This window comes from Planococcus citri, chromosome 5 (assembly GCF_950023065.1).
Source record: "Planococcus citri chromosome 5, ihPlaCitr1.1, whole genome shotgun sequence".
NCBI lineage: Eukaryota > Metazoa > Arthropoda > Insecta > Hemiptera > Pseudococcidae > Planococcus > Planococcus citri.
In genome coordinates, this window is record NC_088681.1 from 32,452,800 (window position 1) to 32,476,009 (window position 23,210).

Here is a 23,210-nt window from a genome sequence, read left to right on the forward strand (position 1 = left end):
CTTCAGAGTTGATATTTGCATGGAAGGTAGGTACCCTTGAGCACCTTCCGTCACGAAAGTTTCAGACCCCCAGACCCCCCCCGTTTTTAAGAAACCCTCCCTTTTCTGAAATTACAATAGAAATTTTTTTCTCAGCCCCATGTGAACCGATTTTTCTAATTTTTTGGTATGTTGTGAACATCCATAAGAGGTATCCCCACAAAAATTTTCACCCCCCTCCCCCATATTTTCTCCTCAAAATGGCGTTTTTTAACTTTGTTTGCCTGTTTTAGGGATGACCATGATTCGGCACAAAAATGCGAATAGTATTTTCAAGTAAAGTGTTTTTGACCCCTAAAAAACATATTTTTTTCAAAAAGAAATTTTTGGTGGGTCGTGGTCAAAAATTGAAAAAACTTACAGAGGGGGTAAAAATGAATTCTGGTGTAAATTATTGTTTTTGGTAAACGAGGTGTCGTTTCCATATGAATCGAACCCCCCGAACACGAATATGAAGTCAAATTTTATGCCACCCTCATCCACACCCCTCTGGTGCCTCTGCCCCACCTCAGTTTTTACTATATTAAAGGTTGAGCTATTTTCATAATAGGTATTGGTGTCATTTTCATATGAATCAAACACCCCTAACATGAATATCAAGTCCAATTTAGGTCTACCCGCATCTATCCCCTTCCAGGCTACAGCCAGATCCTCAAGAATGTTGTAGTTTAAACCTTGCGATGCTCATTTTTTTACTTCTTTTTAGTAATTTTTGGGTGTCGTTGAGTTTTCAACCTTCGCGAAACATACCTTTAATAGTAATTGATTTGATTTGAAGTAATTATTGGTCGAAGATTGATCAGAGTTAGCTAAAAAATTTATTGTGCAGGTGGGGGCAGAGGCACTGTAGGGGTGTGAATGAGGGTAGCGTAAAATTGGATGTCATATTCGTGTTCGGAGGGTTCGATTCATATGGAAACGACACCAACATAATGAAAATATCAAAACTTTCAAAACAGTATAAATTGAAGTGGTGGCAGAGGCACTGGAGGGGTGTGGAAGAAGGTAGAGCTAAATTGGATGTCTTATCGTGTTCGGGGGGTTCGATTCATATGGAAACGACGCCTCATTTACCAAAAATAAAATTTAAAAATTTCCAATTTAGCTTATAAAGTTTTGGTTTTACTGAAATGAAAAAAAAAAATTATTTGAATAAATTTCCTACATGTCTAAACTTTTTTGACTTGAATGTGTGTAATAATGAGAAGGTTTCATGCATAAATCAACAATCAAATATGTCACAGCCTAAATTAGAGCATTCAGCAATGTGCACTTGCAAGCAAATCAAAAGTATTCATTTTATGCCTGTTTCTCAATGTGGTACTGGTAGTCGTAGGATTAGGTGTAGGGTGTTAGGAACAAGAGGTCCCAGGTTCGAACCCCTGATAGGTGTAGGAATTTTAGTGGCATATTAAAGGTAGGAAAAATTCATCATAAAGAGGAGACAATGTACCTGAAAAAAATCTTCCCTTCCTTTTTAATTTTTAAAATTCAATTTTTTAAATATTGCAAACGTTATTTCCTACTGCATTGCTAATGTAAGGTAAAAAATAAAAGTGCTGGCTACTAGATGTGTCCTGTAACAAACGTCCTAAAAACCGGTTTGTTTACTAAAACGTTGTGTATTCAGGTTTGTAACATTCAGTAAAAATTACGGAAAATTAAAGTGACTGTTACTGTATGAATGGCGAATGGTATTGTTATTCTTAGTGAAGAATACTTGCCATTGAAAGGAACCATTACAGAACAAAACTATAATGGATACGAAATCTGACCCTTGTCCAACTTTTACGTAAAAATTCAGTAATCATCACGAATTTTTTCTATCAGTGTACATAATAACATGCAGCGACAAAACCTGCTGATCGCTTTCATGTACAGCCAGAAAAGTCTTCAATGATGTCAGCAATTGGAGGTTTCCTAAGTGCAGCCAGCCTTTCAGAAATGAACGCACACATATGTGCAAATGCCCTGACCCATGAAAAAGTACGCTCGTTCAAATGAAATGTACACAATGCACATGCCGCCGTGCCATGCCAAGCCACCCTCGAGACCGCTTGCCAATCGTTGATAAAGCTGTCACCTCAGCCTCAGTATTCACCTGTCAAACGGCGAACAAAAGAGTCAAGGTCGTCGCGACGCAGATAAGACGAACGCGAACGCGGCAAGTCAATTGCTGCCATTTTAATTGATATCTGTAGTCGGTCTGTACAAGCGCAAGTACCGTAGTACTAACATCAGTCGAGCAAGGACGAGTAGCGAGGGCGCAAGGTATCAATGAGTCGCGCCGCGATACGATTCCGATGCCGCCAGCTTCAACGTCGAGTCGACTTGGGCTTCGGCTTCCATAAATAGACTAAAAAAGTAAAGAAGATAAAAATTCACCGATACGGTTACAGCTGCGGCGGCAGCGGCGGCGACCACTACAGCGACCGCGACGGCAATCTAACTGGCAAATAGTAACCTAATATGGTAAGTAAACGGCCAACTAGGACAACTGTAAATGGTTACGAATTACGATTACCAGTATGTAGTATGTACGGAGATACACAACTGCAGAACGTAAACGCAACGTAATCATAAACATAACATAACATGCCATACCCGTATTCGTATTTAACATCATAATAATATGTACTTCGTACGGCACCCATTATTCGTAAGATTACGTAATACTCGAGTCGAATAATCGACGATGACTACATTGAAAGTATTAGGCACCATAGGCAGGATCAGGCTAAAAGACACTAGAGAATTGATGACCGGAAAGTTCACCACTTCAAGTGGGAAAACATTCGTAAACGTTGAGAAAATATAACGCCCATCGGTCATTAGTCACTACGCAGAGCATTCAGCGTTCAAAATCAGCAGGATGAAGCTCAACAACCTCCCATTAAAAAATGAACTAAGCAAATGCGGAGAATAATTTCGTCGGGCTGCTCAGAAATTTGGCAATCTTACTAAAAGTGGAGAGCTTTTCAATCGGCATTCTCAACCAATCAATCAGAATACGTAATTATAATGTAATCAGAAGGGAATAATTGTAAAAAGCTTTACATATAATAATGTAAAAATTTATTGGAAAAATACGAGTGGTGATTGGTGAGTGGACGTAAACGGATGTAACTTTTATCTATGTAGATGAGCAATGTCAGTACAGCGCGTAAGCATAAACAGAACACGTAGACTCGTGCTCTATCGATCGTTCGAACGATCCTGCTAACGATGGGGACAACATGAGGCGGCTTCAGCGACAACGGAAAATTGTTAGAATTATTTCATTTGTAATGACCAATCGGCACATTCCTCGATTAATAGAGTAAATCGCACGTTCGAAAAATTCCATTTAAGGCGACTTGGCGGTTGGCGACTACAAACAAACAAACACGCAGACTTTAATAGTGTTTTGCATGCTTACTCGTCTTAATCGTTGAAACCAACACTATGTACTAATGGAGAATGCAGGGCGAAAATTCAAAATAAAACGATGCGGCGATCTAAGCTAGAAGGAATAAAGACGTGTTACGCTGGTCAACAAATAATGCTGATTCAAGATCCCATCAAGGTTTCCTTTTGATACAATATTGACGTCATCCCTCCTAGGACGTGCTAACAGAACAAGGGACGAAACCAAAGGGTTTGTTTGTTGAGAAGGAATAAGTGGGGGGGGAGGGTTTGAACCGAAACTTTGTCCACTGGTATGAAAAAAATGCCAATTTTGCCAAATAAAACGAGAGATGAAAAAATAATTCTGTCAGTTGACATTATAGGTAGGTCTTCTTAAAATTTCGTTTTCCCTGCTCCGTTTTTATTAAAAGCCTCAAACATGGGATTTTTCATTTTGAATCAGCCACGAGCGTATGCGAGGCTAAAGGATTTCAAAAATTCGTATTTTGATAGGTGAAAAAACAACGTTTTTCATGTGAAGAATTTGATTTTTTCGGTTTCCAAATTTTAAAATTTTAATGATGGCTTTTTAGAAATTTCAACTTTGAAAAAGAAAAGCAAACAGGTCCAAACGAAAAGGAGGCAAAAGCTTGACTTTCAAAAATTTGAGTTTCGAGAAGTAAAAAAACGTTTATTTTTTACGTGAGGAGTTACAATTTTTGAGTCTGAATACATTTTGAGAAAGTTTTATTAAGTATGAAAAAGAAAATTTAACGGACCTGACCAAATCGAGGCCCAAACTTTTCAAAAATTTTCAATTCAAGATTTCAAAATTTGACAACAGGAGGATCAAGGTCAGCGATAATTCAAGCCAGAATTTTTTCTGGTAAAAATCTTTTCATCTTCAAAAATCGGCTACTCTTGAAATTTTTGCAAAAAGGAAAGCTTTTTAACAATTAAGGTTTAAAAAAAAACAGGTCTTGTTTCGCAATTTTGGCAAAAACAGAACTTTCGAGGCAATTTTGGCAAATGTCAGAAATGTAGGACTGGTGCTTACAATACGTACACCTTTGAGGAAATCTTCAGGTATCATATGAAAGTTTCCACCGCTGTATCGTATATAGCTATTCGCATGATGAGTGAGCGTTTAGCTGTTTACTACGACATCGGCTCGATTCCTAAATAAGGTATCGCGCTTTGCGCTTATTTGGATCATACGACGCCGATGAACTAATCCGGCGCGGTTGAGAGTATACAGTAAGTAAAATTTACAAAAGTAACACGTTTAAATCCAAGTAGGAAAAAATTTGCAATGGGAACGCGATACGGTGACCGGTTGCTGAGATTATCTTCAAACGGGCGATTACGTGAAAAAAGAATAAATAAAAAATAATACACGTAAAATAAATAAATAAACGTGTAAAAAAAACTATATCATTTCCATGTTTGGAAACTTGATGGGCTGCGGTGGCAACGACGCGGTGCGGCTTACGACAAATGACACAGCTATGAGCTAAGCTATCAGGCAGCTATAGCTTTATAGCTCTTCGATAGTACCTTACATACCTGGTGCTCGATTAATTAAGAGTTTTTCCCCATCTCTTTCTCTCTCTGTTGCAGAAACAACAATTTTCAGGCGAACTACACGTAACTCGCGAGTTCCGACAATTTTGTTCAAGAAATCACGTGTTCATTTTATGAAAAAATTACTCACGTTCGATCCTCTAATTTACTTTTTCAGAGAAAAACTAATGTAGTACCAGAATTGATCGGGAACCTGGTAGATAATTAGCTGCATATGTACCTACACCTGGATACGTAGATGTACGAAATAAACGCGTAGGTATAAGAAATGAATAATGAGATGACATAGACACAGGTCTACTGGTCCAAGTGCACCACACCAGTGCCAGACCACGTGACAGTGACGTACATCTACATAAGCAGAAGCATAGATAGGTAAAGTAAAGGTATACTCAACTTATGCGAATACAAATTTACAAGCATGTTGCGTCGGCGTCGCTCAACAACCGGGCAAATTACAAAATAAACGGCATCGGCATCGGTCGGTATGGTAAATTGGCAATTCCGTTCAGAAACTAGCGTGGGTTAGGGTTATCAACCACGTATTCGCGTACGTAAGTTGCATTGACAGTGACCAAATGAACACGTGTTTATCTATACTACAACTTGAAGCGACTAAAAATTTTAAAAAATTCCATCCCCAGAACTCAAAAAAAAAAATGTCAACGCCGATTTACACCTATGATACTATACGAACGTAATGATGATAAAAATTCGCATTGATCGTACATACAAAAGTACAGAATACTTCAAGAATGCGTACATCGGTATACTGGGCAAGAAGACGGATGGGCAAAAATTAACAACAACGAAAAGGCGAAAAGAATAAAAATCGTCGACATAAAACAGTTAGGACGAAAAATAATACGAATAAACAGCTACGACAATGAGCGATTCTAGCTGAGCTCAGCAGATGTAAATTACTCGCGCCATTGTTATACGTGCGAGCACAATGATCGGTAAACAATACGAAAATTATTTCATAAACAGCCGAGCCAGCGTAAACGGTAAAATTAAAATCGACTTGTTTCGCTATACGTATAATGATCGAGGCCGACGACACAAAACTACGCGAATCGCACGAAAATCCGACATTTTTTTCAATTATTTGCAAAGAATGCGTCAAAAACACACACACACACACATAACAAATTTCTGCCAATCGAGTTCATTTGTAAAACTAAATTTATCGGAAATGCCACATATTTGTAATTGAATTGAAAAACTGAAATTCAAGTCGCTAGCTGAAATTTCGCCTCTTCCAAACGTTATAATTATGGAGACGTCAGCGTAAAATCAATTTTCTTCGGAAATTTCAAATCTCTCCAGTCCAAAGCGATTGAAAAATGTTGCAAATGAGTTCAGCTCATTCCAAAATTTTCTCATTTCAACATAATCCGGCTAACAAGGGAGGTATCACCCCCAGGGTAGAAAATTTTTTGGACTGGACGAAGCTGAATCTCGAAAGAGCATACGAAAAATACATCACTAGCTAATTTCAGGCCCCTGAGTGAATTTTTCGATTTTTTGAGAATTTTTAAAAATTAAAGGTCCAAAAAGGAGAAAAATCAAGATTTTTCTAAATTGAGCTATAGTCCAGGAAAATTAGCATTCCATTGGGAAAAGTGAGGTAGAAAGCTGAATTTTGGTATACTGGCCCATTTTTATATGCTGAACACGAATCTGATGAGTCCCCGCGCGTTCCTGGTGAGTGTTCTCCCCCAGAGTAGATTTTAGCCACCCAAAACCAGTTTTTCGCCATTTTCTCCCCCGCATTGCATTTTAGCGAAAAAATGTGTCAGATAAAAGAATCTACGTCAAATTTCCGATCTAATGATGTATCAACTTTCCTTGCACGTTCAAGGGGAGTGGAACTGCAACCATTCAAAAAAGGGGGGTTTCCTGAAAAATACATAAAGCAGAGTGTCTACTGAAACCAAAAATGCAAATTTCTTGCTTTTTTCTTGCCTTTTTCTTCCCTTCTTCGTGCTGTTTTATTGCTTTCAAACATGAAATTTCGTACCCCTCCTCATATTTACGCATTGATGATCTTCGTTACCCCCCCCCCCTCCCCAAAAAAAATTCACCATGCTGAACATCGGTGGCGTTTACAGGATTAAATCATAGAGGGGATTTAAATTTTTATTTGCGATGTGGGGGGGGCGACAGGAGGGCAAAATCAGATTTTCAGACATCAAAAACCGACATTTCAGGTAATTTTTCGAAAATCGTCCATAATGAATGATTATTTTATTATTGAAACGAAGGCAAAATTACTGCTTGAGCGAAGCAAGAGCGAAAATTTTTCAAAAAAATTGGTCCAATAAACGAAAATTTTGTACGTTTTATTTTACATTTCAACTGGAGCATAATAATGGTATCAAAATTTTTGAAAAATTAGTGGTTCTGTTCAGAAAAAATGAAAAATTCGCACTTTCCAAATGGTTTAGGGGGGTATTACGAGTATTTCTGGAATTTTCCTATTTAATTTTTGAATTCTAAAAATTTTTGAAAGAAGCATCTTATTGAACAGCCCCCGAGCGAAGCGAGGGCAAAAGCTTTGGAAAATTTGTAATTCGAAAAGTAGAATAACATCAATTTCAATGAAAGGTTGCGATTTTTCTGATCTCAACATTTTTCAAAATTGGTGGGATAGTTTCAATGTTTTTTAGAGATTTATGATGTGAGTTTTTGGGAAATTTTCTTGCTTTTTGAAGGAATTTCTATACTATTTTCTTGCTTTCTCGCCACCCAGTTCAATTTCTCGCATTTTTCTTGGTTTCTTGCTATTTTCTTGCCAGTAGACACTCTGATAAAGGCTATAGGCGCCTAAGAGGGGTGAAATGGTCCCCGAAAGCGTTCGAGTTGATATTAGCATGGAAAGTGGGTACCATTGGGAAACTTCCGTGTGAAAAATTTCAGATCCACACCTCGTCCCCTTTTTGGGGACCCCCCCCTTTTCTGAAATTTCAATAACACTTTTCTCAGCCAGGTAGGTAGGCACAGGAAGGTACCTAAAAATACCTCTCCAGCAGTTTCATAAGTGAAAATTTAAAAAAAATGAACCGGAGCAACTTCTAAGAAATTCTAGTTTAAAATCCGCTCAAATTCAACTTCAGCATGTACCAACTTTGAGTCGTTTCACAACCTCTAGCAATTTTGTGCAGACTTCAACTTTCAAAAATACCGTTTCCTATTGGTCCCCGGAGCGGAGGAGGGGAAGAAGGGGAGGTGAAAAAAAGGATACATCCCGATGACGTTTTAGCTTACTAGGTCAATTTCGTGAAATTTCGTTTTTTTTCTTCTTATTTTCGGTCCAAGTTTGACTTCCAAAAATTCATCAAAAAATATAAAACATCTGCACTTACAATTTTGATAGCTGACAAATCTTTCTGCCAGTTGAGATTCCTCCCTCGTACATATAAGGATATGAAAATGGTTTGGAAAATACATTCGAGCTATCCGCCTGGCTGGAAGAGTGCGGTTTTCGCTTGATAAAATCGGAACCAAAATTGTAATTCCAGTTTTTCGATTCAATTATGCTGAATTCGAAAGCTCTATTTCTTCATCAATTTTTGTGCCAAGTGAATTGTTCGAATCCGAGGAGGAGGGTTGAAGTATGTAGTTTCCTTTTCATTGTCAGTCTCAACTCTCGCGAGTGTTGTATTTGCCTGAGCCGTTAAGTATAATCATCTCGTTTTGTAGGCAAGCAGGTAGGCAGACAGGTGTTATTCGAAATGAATTAAAAACCGCATACAACAACAACAGCAACAGAGCAACAGGGCATTAGACAGCGGCACAGGATGGAGATGAACCGCCATCGCAATCGCCATGCTAGACTAAAATAGCGTGCTTTTGCCCGGTACACGATGAGAAATTGACAAAATCATTTGAGTACTTGTACTCGAACGATGATGAAGAAGAGATGCATAATAATGTGCACAGTGCACATTACATAGTAGAATAGATAAAGATACGGCCAAGCGTGGCAAATTATCGACCATACGACGAATAGGTAGAGGTACGAGTATCTACTCTCAATTTTTACACTGTGTCATGGGCCACGTGTCTCGCTCCGCCACTTACTGGTCGCCCTTTCACACCTGTCATACACATCGTATTTTTATTCGACTATACGAAAATAGAGTACAAATGTACGAGAAATACTCGAAAAATGCGAAAAAAGACAGCAGCTCAACCCCCCCCCCCTCCCCTCCCCTCAGACCTGGGCACTAGACAGTAGATAGACATATAGAGCAGAAGTAGGTAGAATGTAGAATGCAGTTGAGTCAAGTAACGTACAATGTACAATTAAAATAGGTACGTATAGTGATATAGAAGTTGATCAGAATAAAAATCAAATAAGGCGAGCTTACCGCGTGCGGAGCTATTGAAGAGCTTTTCGGTTTGGAAGCAGCTACGTACGCCAAGTACTGTATAACTTTTTTGGTATTTTCCGTTTTACCAGCGCCTGATTCGCCTGTACATAAAATCGATTGGTCTTCGCGATCTGAAACAAATTGAAATGCGCATTTAATCTAGGTACGCAGGCTACAAAAATCATCAATCACGGGGTATTTATATTTTAAATAGGAATAAGATATAAAAAGTATTAGGCACAGGTACTGGAAAGCATCTAAAGGTATCGGGAGGCCAACATCGACATAGGTTCAGGTACCAGTCGGGGAGAGGCGCGGCCCGGGTACCCCTTATCTCGGTGTTCGGGACCTTCGTTCGTCTCGTGTAGTGAAGATTACTTAAAATGTATGTATTTGCCCATTTGCCCACAGCCCTAATGGAATATAAATGTTATGAGATAATTTTGTTCTTCTCAATCATTACACATATGTACTCACTTAGAATCAGTCGAGTCGGTCTGTCAGTCTGTTTATCCATTCGTAAGCGAATACAATATACATTATACGAACGAGTGCGTACATTATACGACAATAGGCATACCCAATACCACCATCATATACAAAAATGTAAATACGCCATCTCTTATTTGAACAACGACGACGCTGGATTTCGTTTATTTCGACTCGAACCGATGGAGAAAATTTTCGTATAATTTCATTTCTCAGTTGTAGCTCGTAGTCCGCAAATTCGCAACAAATGGCCCATCTCAAGAGCACAGCTGTACTGCAGTCTTGTAGCCTGCAGCCTGCAGAAAGGCATATGCCACTTCAATGCCATGGACACGGTTGTCAATATGTTTTTATGCCATTTTAAACACATTCGAACAACAAAAAACATTTTATGCAATTTTTGTGAACTTTGGACAACATTTTCGATAATTTTATTTTTAGGTTAGAAACAAGAATAAATGGTATGAAAAATTTTTATGCATTCTTAGAGTTTCAGAATCATCTATTTTCAATTTTATAGCATTTTCAACGAATTTCGCCAAATTTTACTGAAATTTCATCTTTTTTTACAGTTCAAATTGGACGTATATCAAGTATTCACTCAGAAGTTGTAACTAAAGCTACGAGCATGTTGTAGTACAGCCTTGCTCAGCTAGTTAGTTCATTTCAAAATCAAAACACCAACCTTGCGCCACAAGATCGCTGTACGATTATTTATCATATTTCGATAGAAGATTACTCGTAAGATTAATCCGAGTCTAAACCGACCATGGCTAAACATTGATAACCCCCCCCCCCCGATTGTATGTTTTCAGAAAACTCACGATGAAAAACCAAACTTGTTCGCATCGTTCGAGAATATTTCTCACAGGGAAAGTCTTCAACTAAATGTTTCCTTAATTTTCTCTGACTGTGAATTGACGAGTCGTCCCATCTTTAAAATGCGCAAACGAGAAAAAGAAACGATCCAGTAAGTTGCAATTCATTCGCCGTACTCCTTTTTATTTACTGATTGTGATTAGGCGATACGCAGAACACAGTCGATCACATTTGTTAATTGTTCGTAAAACTGCGATAATTATTACGAAAAAATTTATCGAATCAGCTCGACATTTGATGAATCACGGAGAGATGTGAAAAATGATTTGTAATATGCGATAAATGAGTTCGATTCGTTGAAAGGATGACGCGCAATCCCGCGTCACCGTGTCAACATTCTACACGGAAGTCCCGACGAGAGAGTAGGGCAAACCAAACACTCATGTTTCATCGACATGATGGAAAATTTAATCGAGTCGAGAATTTATCAAAATATACTGGCAAGGGTCGAGACCGATGATTCAATTCGCAATTAATTGTACGTAAATGCCCCGAACATCGACAGTGAAAAAGGCACAAAGCGTACCTATGTAGGTATTCGCGAAGATATCAACTCAAAACCGCAGGAAAAAATACAACAAAATGCGAGAAACAATTTCCGAACAAGAGAGCTATGCGCCGATTCTTTCAATTATTTTTTTAGCAAACGCATAAAGACCCACGGAGCAGCACTTGAAAAAATTCCAACTGTCAGAATGAAACATTGAAGAACCTACGAGGATTTGAATTTCCTAAAAAAAAGTCTAAAAATTATTCACCTGCACACGTTTTTGGCCAGCAAATGGCCAATTTACAAAAATAAGTCAGGACGAGCGTAGATAAGAAAAGGTATCATGGATTCTGACGAAAATTGGTGGGAAAGTTTACTTCAAGTGGAAAACTATCCAGGAAAACTACAAGTTTCTCAGCTGTTCAGGAAGTTGAGTCAGAGGTCTTCAAAGTAAGGTCATTTTCGAAAAAATCGTGGTTTTTTGCCTTATTTTTGGTAGAATAACCATGTGCAATCCCTTTGGTCACCCTCTGCTCGAAATTAAAATTGCAATTCGAGTTTCTGAATTTCCCTCGCCCACTTTTTCCACTCATTTTTAGTGGATGCAAAAAAAAATTCAAGCAAAAAAAGTGAATTTGGGCAGTTTGATCAAAATGATTACGAAAAGTGTGGTAATCGTGACCTATCAATCTTCAAACGCTTGGTAGAGGGCTTAAAGAGAATTCAAACAACTTTTAAGGGGATGGGGAGGGTTACCGAGAGATTACAGAAATTCTGTGCTACCCAAAAGTGTCAAAAAACCACGATTCTTTTGAAAATAACCCCACTTCGAGGACCTCTGGCTCAGCCCTCTGAACAGATGGACGGTTCAAAATTTTTCTGGGTAGTCTCCCACTCAAAGTAAACCTCCTCAAAAATGTTTGTCGAATTCCAACATGTCTCGTTTTTTTTTCTCGATCCATCCTCGTGAAGATACATAATCGAACATTTGGAGGAGGGGAGGGGCGTTCAATTCATTCTGGAATTAAAAATTATTGCTTCAAAATCTCAAAATATTTAATTGAGCAGCTACAACTTTGAAAAACTTTTGCTGGGTCGTTTTCTAACCATCCTCACCGTTGTTTGAGAGCAACTTTCAACACGAGTGAAGCTAAGTTCATTTTTTAGATTCAAATTTTGGAGGAGAAAAAAACTAAAATCTAAAAATGAGCGATTTGGACAGCTACAACTTTGCAAATTTTCATATTCTATCACATGCAGAAGTAGCTAAAACACAGTGTATTTTTCGACATTTCACAACATTTTTTGTAAAATTTTGCTCCAAAAAATTACATAAAGGTTAAGTAAATCGCCAAAAGCGGAGAGAGTAAGGGGGAAATTTCATTCTTTCCTGTCCGAGGGTTAGTCAGTGACATTTTTTTGACCAGAATTGGGAGGAAATACATATAGTTCAAACATTCTACTAGACCTGGCAACATTTATTTTGCATTTGGGTACGTTGTTCGTATTTTACAGCGTTATTAGTAATATGCTGTTGAAAAAAATTTCGTTCAAAAATAATATTTGAGAAAAAATTTTGAAAAAATGAATTTTTATGCCTTCAAATTCATCATAATATGTATTTTAATCTCAAAATTAGATGAGCAGCTGAGCAGCATTAGGTATGTTACTCACACATGAAGGTTTCTCCTGACATACATATTTAGGTAGTTTTGTCATAAACCATTCTCAAATCGTAATAATTTTTTTGTTTTCCTTTTTTTTTTTGCAAAAAAGTGACCACCACTGACAATTTACCTGACTACTGCCATAAATCTCACTTATGTCAAAATTGGGCCTCTGCTCGTACGTATTAAGTAGTTATGTCTATGTACGTACATAGACATATGTAGCCATACGGGCGTACAATACACACATGGTATAAGTTAGTAATATTTGATTCCATTCCTCGAGGCTTTTACTGGTATGGTGTTGCTACACTCATTTGGTGGTTTTTTCTTCTTTGGCTTTGGCTAGTTCGAGTACCTCTGCTTGCTTTTGGATAGATATTGTACACGTATCTACACTGTGCAGTGCAGCATGGTACACGCTACACACTAGAACTAGACTGACGTCAAAATGGCAATGTACTGCGCAGGGCATACTGCAGCTCAGCGTGCTCATAAGAGTAATTATTTCTTTTCTTCGTTGTTTTTGTATTTGTATGGCCGACAGCAAGAGCCCAGCAAACATTGGCTCAAAAAACTTGGTGCCTACTCTTACTACATACAAAGTTAGAATCGCACTACGTACTCGTATGTATATACACTGTCGACTGTCGAACTGTACATGACATCAGCATATGAGAGATCTGTACAGCATGCGGCCATGCGGCGCATATCAATGCATATTGGACGCATATGTATGTACCAGAGTATTTTACGTACGTAGATTACATACGAGTACAATAATACGTAGATTGTATCCGCGGCTCGTATAAATTGTATTTCCATGCAGTATTCTAAACGCTATCGCTATCCGCTATAAGTAAGCGGCGGCAGCCAGACTACGAGACACTGAATAGCTCACCCAACAGCCAACACACCGGTTTTAAACATCTCTACACCACACTATGGTACAGTACAGCCACAGCCATACAGCTAGTCAGCTACACACACACACACACACGCACAGAAAACAAGCTAGTGTGCTGGTGCTGGAGTTTAAGACTCCAATCCGAGTCAAGAGCGCAAGAGACGCGAGTCACTTGGACACCGCGAGCTCGACTCTGCCCTCTGCCTCTTTCTTTTTCTTTCTTTCTTCATTCTTCATCTGGTTGATAAACGCGCGCACGTACCTACAGGTAGGTATACCGTACAGCAACGCGACAAGCAGAAAAAAATCAACCAACAACATCGACGTAATACATACATTTACCTAGACCTAGGTGTACTGTACCTATTAAGCCTAGTTCACAAACAAAAACGTAAAACATAAGATATAAGAAAATGTTCTTTGATTGGCTAGTTCTTATGTTTGACGTAAAAAATACCCATAAGAATGGGAATCTTATGTCAAAACGTAAGAACTAGCCAATCAGAGAACGTTTTCTTATGCCTTACGTTTTACGTTTTTGTTTGTGAACTAGGCTTTACCCGAGTATATCCACATTTATGTAGTGTGTTATGTGTACAGAATACACAATACACATAGATCATAGTAAACGTAGAATTAGAATAGGTATACTTATTAAGTACCTAAGATACGTCGTCTGCTCGAGTTTATTTCCACCTTCGAGAGAGGAAAAAAAACAGGTTAATCAAAAAAGAATTTCGGCGGTATCTTGTTTTCACGATGAATCATTCTTTTTTACACACACACGCACGTTCTATCTTCCGTCGTCGTCGTCGTCGACTAGACGCGAAGACCTGCCAAGTACCAATACAATACTGGTAGGTAGAGGTATTCGTGTTTTTGGAATACCTATTCCATTCGTCTCATAACGCATCAAAATTTGAGCAATAAGCCTACATTATCAGCAAATATTTTTTTTTTTAAAAAACCGAAAAAGCCTTTGCAGCGAAGTTTTCCCTCCTAAAGACTCTCCGAGGCCGAAGCAATTTTTCACCTACAATCTTCTCCCATCAACTTTCTCAACAATACGAACTTCAGCCGAACTTCAAAAAAATTATTTATGCGGCACCTTATATCATATTAAACAAAATATTGTTTTCCAATCAGAGGTGGCAAGTGATGAAATTTTGTTCCAAACACCTTCGATGGGTCCTGCATACGTCCTTCGGATATGTTCGACACGTGGTGATTTCCCTCCCCCTCTCCTCCGGGGAGAAAAAGGGAAATAAGACCCGGGTACCTCTGGCAAACTACATATATGCCAATTTCTTTTCAAATTATAACGAAAATCTGTTCAATTGGGCGTTAGATATCGAAAACACCAACTAAAATTAGTAAAAAAAATACGAATTTTGAAAATTTGACCCGTTGAACACGAATCCGGCATTAGTTTTTGGAGAAAAGAAGTTTCAATTGATGGAAAAGTGCTATAAAGTATGTAGATTAGAAATCGTGACTTTCGCGATCCGTCAATCTGTTCAAGTGCTTGGTAGAAGATTGAAGTGGTCTTGAATTTTGAGTTCAGTGGGTCAGGGAGGTTCAGAAACTCAAATTGCAACTTTTTAGGGGGGGCAGAGAGCTTTGCAGATTCTACTACCTAAAAGTGGTAAAAATCACGTACAAAAAATGATTCGACCTTGAGGACTCCTGGCTCAGCGCTCTGAACGGCATCGACTAGAGAGCTCAAAATTTTTCTAAGTAGTCTTCTACCTAAAATAAAACTTTCTCGCCAATTTTCGTCCGAATTCAGGATTTGTGTTTCTTTTTCACTCCAACCCCTGCCCCCTCTCCCTCCAAATAAACAAGCGCTATTTTGTACGCAGGCATTGTATGTACCCACAGAATGTATCACGACGAGCATACCGCAAACTCGGTGTTTGTGCCTAGCAAACCTATAGGACATGGCCATTAAGTACGCTAGTGCGAGTACTCGTCGTACTCGTACCATAATAATTCTTCGTAATATGAAAAAAATTTCACCCGTATCTCGAGATAAGATTCGTGGAAGAGAAAAATGATTAATAGTCGTCAATTATCATATGTACTTAGTCGGTGGATCGAGAACTCGAGAAGAGAAGAGTGCAAAGCAAACACACAAGGTAAACTTATACCTAAAAATGGTTACCATATACGTAATGCTCGCGGTACGCGATCGCGGTCGCTCTACGTACCAAATAATGCTAAAATTTGCAGTCGTACATATATGGAAACGGATACGGATACGGACAGGTATATAGGGGTACCCGAAACCCGGTGCCTGTGCCTGCGCCAGCGAGCTTCTGCCTCTACCGACGAATATACAATAATACGAGTAAGTAATAAATGTCGAGATAACGAACGCGACCGCGATTATCGAACAATTCATCGAATCGGTATTCGCTGTTGAGTGTTGGAGTTGTTCTTTCATTACTCAACGGAATTAACCAGCTATCACATTCACCTTTCTGTATAAGCTCGATGAGCAGCGGATGACAACACACGCGCCATTTTACGAATTGCCGGAATTATTAGTAGTAGCATAGATAAGCAAAGTACCGTACCTACAGCGGAAATGTTTACGAATTCTAATTAAAACTACGATAATGTCACCTCTCACCTACATACATATTATGTACTCGTTTCACTTTTCATCGATTTGAACGCAAAGGCTGTTTGCTTGCAATTTTTTAAAAGTGTAGCCAATTTTCGAATGATTCCAGAAACAATTTTCAAAGTCTTTACATTCAGAACTCAATCGAAATTACGGAGAGCCGAGGTCGTCAGGGAGGGACACGAAGCGGGGCAAATAATGTTGATTGCGGAATCCACTACCTGAAGGCATTATTCGCGCTTTCAACGTATAAGCTGAAAGTTTGATTGATGAAACTGAAAATTGAAATTGTACCCAATCCCCCCCCCCCCAGCTAGACAACTACGTAATACTAATGGATGACTCACCTTGCAACATGGAACGGTAAGCGGTATCGGTGATGGCAAAGACGTGAGGAGGCACTTCGTGCCTTTTAATGCCTTTATACCTTTCCATGATTTTTTCCGTGTAAATGGGTAATCTTTTGTATGGATTTACAACCACGCAAAACAATCCGGAATACGTCTGAAATAAAAAAAATCACAAAATTACATAGGTAAAGAGAAAGAAAGCCAGTGAGAAGGCTCATTGTGACAAAAATTCTCAATATTCGTCAAAACTATTTATCAATGTTCAAGTATAGCATTCGTAAGTAAGTAAAAGATGAACTCGATACATCGCACGTACTATCTTCCCCTCAACGTCCTCCGCCTCTGCTATATCCTCCTTATTAATTAACAAATATAATATCGAATCGAGCGAAGCGAAAGACAAAATTTACATGGAAAAGTAATCACTCAGTTGTAAGTACTTGCCACGAACAGAAAAATGCCTTACTAATAAGTTCAAGTACCTACCTCGTTAAAAATGGCGCTGTAATTATTCGAACACACCGTATTAGTAAATAATGTATTTAAACTACGGTGAAAATTGTTTGGCTAAAATTCCGTAGCAATGAGAATGTACCAAATTGCGAAACAAAAATAAAATCAATAGTTGCATTTTTACGCAATTTTACGATAAGTAAATCTGGAATGAATCGTTATTTTGAAAACATTAATTTTTGAATTTCTGATCTAAGATTACAACAGTATTAATTACATACATTTAAAAGTTCGACTTCAATCTTGAAACGTTGGAAAATAAAAAATTTTTCATCTTTGATCGAATGTCAAGCTTAAATTTTAAATAAAAGCTTGATATTATTTATTTGAATTTTCATTTTAGAAATTCAGTTATGTTCTTCTGTCAAAAAAAATTCAACTGTTATTTTTGAAATATTTTTTGGAATTCAATTTCGGAAATTCAGTGCAGATTTTTGCAGTTTTACTAAAACAAGTTAGTACTTCATACTCTTATGTTCACCTTCTCTCTAAATTTAAAGCAGTCAAATTTCACTGCTTAGCAGTCACGACATTTTGCCTTTTTAAAAGCAGTGGTTTTTTACTGCAAAACAGTGAAAATCTACTGAATTAGTCAGTAAAAAATCATTTTGACTGACCAATTCCGGTGCATATTCGAATGTACCGATTAGTGGTTATCAGTAGAGCCATGGGGGGTAAAAACTGTAACTGAATGTCCGTTGCAATATGACCGCGAATGTCCCAAAAAGTGTATCTGAATGTCCGTTTGGATTTTTGCGCTTACAGGGGTTTCTAAAGTAGGTCTGCGTAGGTACATCTGTTGAATATAATGTACCTACCTAGTTCAAAAAATTTTTCTTGGCAAATATTTCGCATTAATTAATAATTATGCTAAATTGTAGAAAGATATCATTCCTGAAACCAGGGAAATATTTTGTTAGGCAGTGGTGCCAATTTTTAAATAATTTTTGTCAATTTCAAAAATTTGAAAAATAGTTGAAAACTTACCTGTGAAATTGTTTTGATTTTTGAAATTGGAAAAGAACATTTAGGTTTACGTTTTGAAAATTTGGAGATTATTGAAATGAATCGTACTAGTCTATAGGCAAATGTTAGATATCAGAGAAAAGGTATACCTAATAGTCATGAAATGATCTACTCATAATTGTAAGATTAAGAAAGATATTTTAGAATTTTCTTCCCCTCTTCTTGGACTATAAGAACATTTCAGCTTTAGCCAGAGGAATTTCATATTTTGTGTGATTTTACGTTGGATTTGAAAAATACAAGTGTAGATTACTTTGGCTAAAAAATTGAGGTATGTCCAAATCCTTGAGAGGGAGAAACAAAAGCAGGTGATAAAGGTCAAAAAAATCAAAATCAACTTTTTAGAGCAATTCGGAGAAGAGAAACCTCACAAATCGACTCGGAAGGCTGGAAAATTTGCATGTGCGTTTTGAGGGGGTCCTTGATATGCCTTTTAAGGGTTTAGACTTTTCAGCTGTAAAAAAGTTAATTTTTGTGCCTTCTCAATGGTTTTTAGCCTGATTTTCCTGAAGTAAAAATGCAATAAGGCTTAGGCTATACAGTCGATCATAATTCCAGGATTGGGAGTGGGGCCTCTCATAAATCTATTCTGGGGTTTCATGAGCCCATCTTCATCGACCTTACACTTATCTAGGTATTTTTATGCTACATGCAAGGTATGTCTTAGTTGTGCTTTCCATTGGGTTCCATATTCGTCAAAACCCAGATATGTTTGGTTATCCCTAGTCATACAAGGTTTTTTTTACTTCGGACATTCGGATACACTTTTTGGGACATTGGCGGTCATTTCGCTTCGGACATTCGGATACAGTTTTTACCCCCTGTGGTTCTATTGTATTCTACTAATCGGTACATTCGAATATGCGGCCACCAATTCAGTAGATTTTCTACTGTTTTGCAGTAAAAAACCACTGCTTTTAGAAAGGCAAAATGTCGTGACTGCTAAGCAGTGAAATTTGACTGTTTCAAATTTAGAGAGTTCAAATGCCAAAACAAAACTTGAACCAAACAGAATAGCCCGTCAAAATACGTGAAAATCCTATCAGATTTCAAAACTAATTTACCTCTCCGAAAAAAAAGGAAAATTTTCATTTTTAGCAGGTTTCAATCGACTTTTTTCAGACTTGCTGAGATGTTAGGCAATTAGGCACTCTCTAAATTTGAAACAGTGAAATTTCACTGCTTAGCAGTCACGACATTTTGGCTTCTTAAAAGCAGTAGTTTTTTACTGCAAAACAGTAAAAAATTAACTGAATTGATCAGTAAAAATGATTTTTACTGACGAATTCAGTAGATTTTTCACTGTTTTGCAGTAAAAAACTAATGCTTTTAAGAAGCCAAAATGTCGTGACTGCTAAGCAGTGAAATTTCATTGTTTCAAATTTAGAGAGCATAGACATCATACAAGTGAAGATTTCATTTTTGAAAAAAAAAAGTCACATAAGAGGTATTATTTAAACTTGCCACCGAAGAGATGCAAAAAATGCAGAATTCTCAAACATGGAGAAGTAGAAGAGAAATTTACAAGTTCGATTGGACAAAAATTGAAAACAGAAGGCATTTATGACAACTTTGCCAAAAAACATTTGAGGAGCTTGGAATCAAAACTCACTTTTGCCACCAAAAATCGATATGCGTTTTTTTGCGGATTTGGATACTTCTTCAATTTCTCTATCACCCTACAGAATCCATTTTTCCGAATTCGGCCCCAGTTCTTCACAATTTCGTGTTAAAAAGTGCCCTTGGAATCAAAACTCACTTTTGCCAGTGGCAAAAGTGAGTTTTGACTCCAAGCTATTAAAAAACCTGTATTTTCAAGGTCGCATGGCAGTCTACAAAGCCAAAATAATTCAATTGCAACTTCGGAAGCATTTTCTGATAGTGAAAATAGCGAAAATGGTAGTTTTGAATTTGGAAGTTATGCAACTGAGGAGGTAAAAAATTGGATGTATTGAGCGCTCAAAACTTTTAAAGCTCTCTGGAGGCGGAACAAAATACTCTACAGAAAAATGAAGTCGAGGAAAATTGTAGAGAATTAAATTTCCAATCGACATAATGTCGTTAGTTTTTTTCTAGGGTGCTTAGTTTTTGATATATTCGCCAAAGAAAGTATAATTTTTGGAAAAATTCAGCGCTCAAAACTTTTAAAGCTCTCTGGAGACGGAACAAAGCATTCTACGCAAAAATTAATTCGAGGAAAATTGTAGAGAATTAAATTTCCAATCGACATGATGTCGTTAGTTTTCTTCTACGAGGCTTATTTTTCGATATATTTGCAAAAGAAAGTATAATTACCCCACCTTGGAATCAAAACTCACTTTTGCCAAACTTGATAGCCATACTGCAACGATGTGGCAACTTGAAAAAAAAAAAATTTCTCATGGAATCCTATTTAGTAGTTTTACTCAAGAGCTCGACACACTTTGCGGCGTTTTTTTCATCAACGCACTAGGCGAAATCAGTTATTGTCGATTTTCTCGAAACTTTGTCCGATGGCAAAAGTGAGTTTTGATTCCAAGCTCCTCAATTTGTTTTGCAATTTTTGCAAAAAAAAAAAAAAAAAAAAAAAACTTAGCAGGAAATTTGTTTAAACGGATAATTTTGGGGATAAGGCGGAAGGTTTTACACCTATTTATTCGAGTCTATTTCGTCTTATTTTCATTGAGAACTGGAAAAAATGAAAATAATGTTCTGAAAAAGGAAGAGAATAAATAGACAACTTAATAGTTTGATTGTAAAAATGAGAGAATGTTGAACTTGGCAATTCTAGCAAAAAAAAAAAGTAAAAAACTTTTTGTAATTTTGGCAATGTGGAAGGAATCTAGGAACAATATTTTTTAAACGTAAGTACAAATTCGTGGGATAATGAAAATGAGGCTCAAAATTCGTCCAAGTCAAAGTTTTTACTTTCAAACAGAAATAAAAAAAAAAGAAAAAGCGATCAAAATTCTGAAATAAGAGACTCAAAATGAAAAATTTGAGTGTTTGGTTGAAAAAGGGGAAACAAGTGGGATAATTTAACATTTCTGATAAAACAGCAGGACGCCGCACACATCAGCAGTGAGAAGGATAAAAACAAGAAAAACAGGATAAGCAGCACTGCTAGACATTCTGTGGGTGAAAGAACTTCGAGAACACTAAAAAATATAAAATTCGTCAATTTTTTGTATGGTTTACAATTTTAACTGAAAAAATAGGGAACCCGTGACCACCCTTTCATTCGGATGATCTATACTCAAAATGGGTCATACAGTGCACCTTTTGACCAACTTTGAATTTTCATTTTTTTTACTTCTCATAATGAGGTAAGAAGAGTAGGTAAAGTACTTTTTGTGTAAATAGGGAAATATCGCATATATGTACTGTTAATTCGCGCATTAGTGCAATTTTTAACGATAATAGCAACAGCACGTTCTAGTAGGTACTTCATACGACCGCGCTGCGCTCCTATCTCCACAACCGCAAGTCGATACCTACGCGAATAATTGCTTCAATTACTGGTGCGAATAATTAAAACATTCGACAATACTTATCGTACTATTATGCGCCGTGCCGCGCCGCGCATTCTTCGAATTTTTCCATTGTTTGTTTACCAGCCATTGTTACAGTACATTACAGGATTACCACCTCGAGATCGAGAAACTTGAAAAATTTTTAAATCCAGAAAGGAAAATCGAGGTACAGTGACGAGTACTAGGTTGAAATTTTTGATACAGTTACGTAACTCGATCAGAAAATGTTTCACGTCTTTCTTAGCTAACAAAGCTAACTAAACGTACCATGCAATGAAAAATGTATCGCAAACAGTCGAGTCGAGCACGCCCCACGTTTCAATTAATTGATGATTTGATTTGATTTCATACACGGAAAACAATACGATAAAAGGCGGAGAGGAAAGACATTAGTTGAACCGATCAGTTCAACGAAATAACTCATATTTCATCTCCTCGCATACTATATGCAAGCTACACGAATAGGTATTTATTTCGCAGAAAAATCAAATCCAAAATAATAAATTCACGTATGTATTTATTTTATCAGCTGAGACCTAAGGAGGATCCGCAACTAAACGGGTACCCAGTATGTACGAGTATGAGCGATACCGGAATTTCTGTTTTTAGCAGTAGGTAACCAGCATGGAGCGAGCGTTTTCAATTCCCAATTGTTTTCCGCGAAAAAAAGGTCGTGAACTCGCAAGCGCCACCCCGTGACTCTCCATGAAATAACCGCGATTCCGTACTTTTTGGGAACCCAACTGTCGTAGATGCTCGCACCGCACCTCGTAGTCCTTGTACTTGTACACACAATTTCCACGTTTTCTCAACTTGTCAAGTCAGAATATTAACGTATCACGTCACTAGGGTAGGAAAGAAGAAAATTCTGCGACCCGTTCTCAGACGTTTTTCGCTGTTGCCATTAACGTGTCGTTAACCTTTATCAAGCCTCGTATCGTTATCAATACTATTATCATTATAACGAAACTAAACGTTAGGCGTTACGTTGCCGCAAAACAGAACAAACAAAAATAAGGAACGATAACGTCGCAATAGCGCGATTAGTAAGGCATTCTAGCCAAATGTCATTATCTAATATTCAAGTTTGATGCGCTTTTCTCCGCTTGATTGTTGCCGTTCGATGAATGAGCCATTTATCGATATTCTGGACCATGACCCTACATTCGAAATACGTCAAAACAATGATTCAGCCTTCGACGTCGACTATTCAAAAATTTTCGAAATTCTACAACAGGGAGATTGACTTCACATCTCCGATATGATTTATCTACCATAATCCATCCATGGTACAAAATTTCACAATAGAGGGACAAGAATATGGTTCGTACTTTTGTAGCTCAAATTATACGATGAACT

The 23,210-nt window shown here is 37.6% G+C and overlaps 1 protein-coding gene across 1 annotated transcript in view; it reads right to left on the bottom strand.

Moving 5' to 3' along the window:
- Positions 1–23,210, bottom strand: part of zip (myosin heavy chain 10) — a 50,108-nt gene that overhangs the window by 20,158 nt on the left and 6,740 nt on the right. The window contains exons 2-3 of the mRNA XM_065366924.1: positions 16,798–16,954; positions 9,387–9,520 (exon numbers count right to left, since the gene is read on the bottom strand). Coding sequence (XP_065222996.1) covers positions 9,387–9,520; positions 16,798–16,954 — 291 coding nt within the window. The remainder of the gene's footprint in view (positions 1–9,386; positions 9,521–16,797; positions 16,955–23,210) is intronic.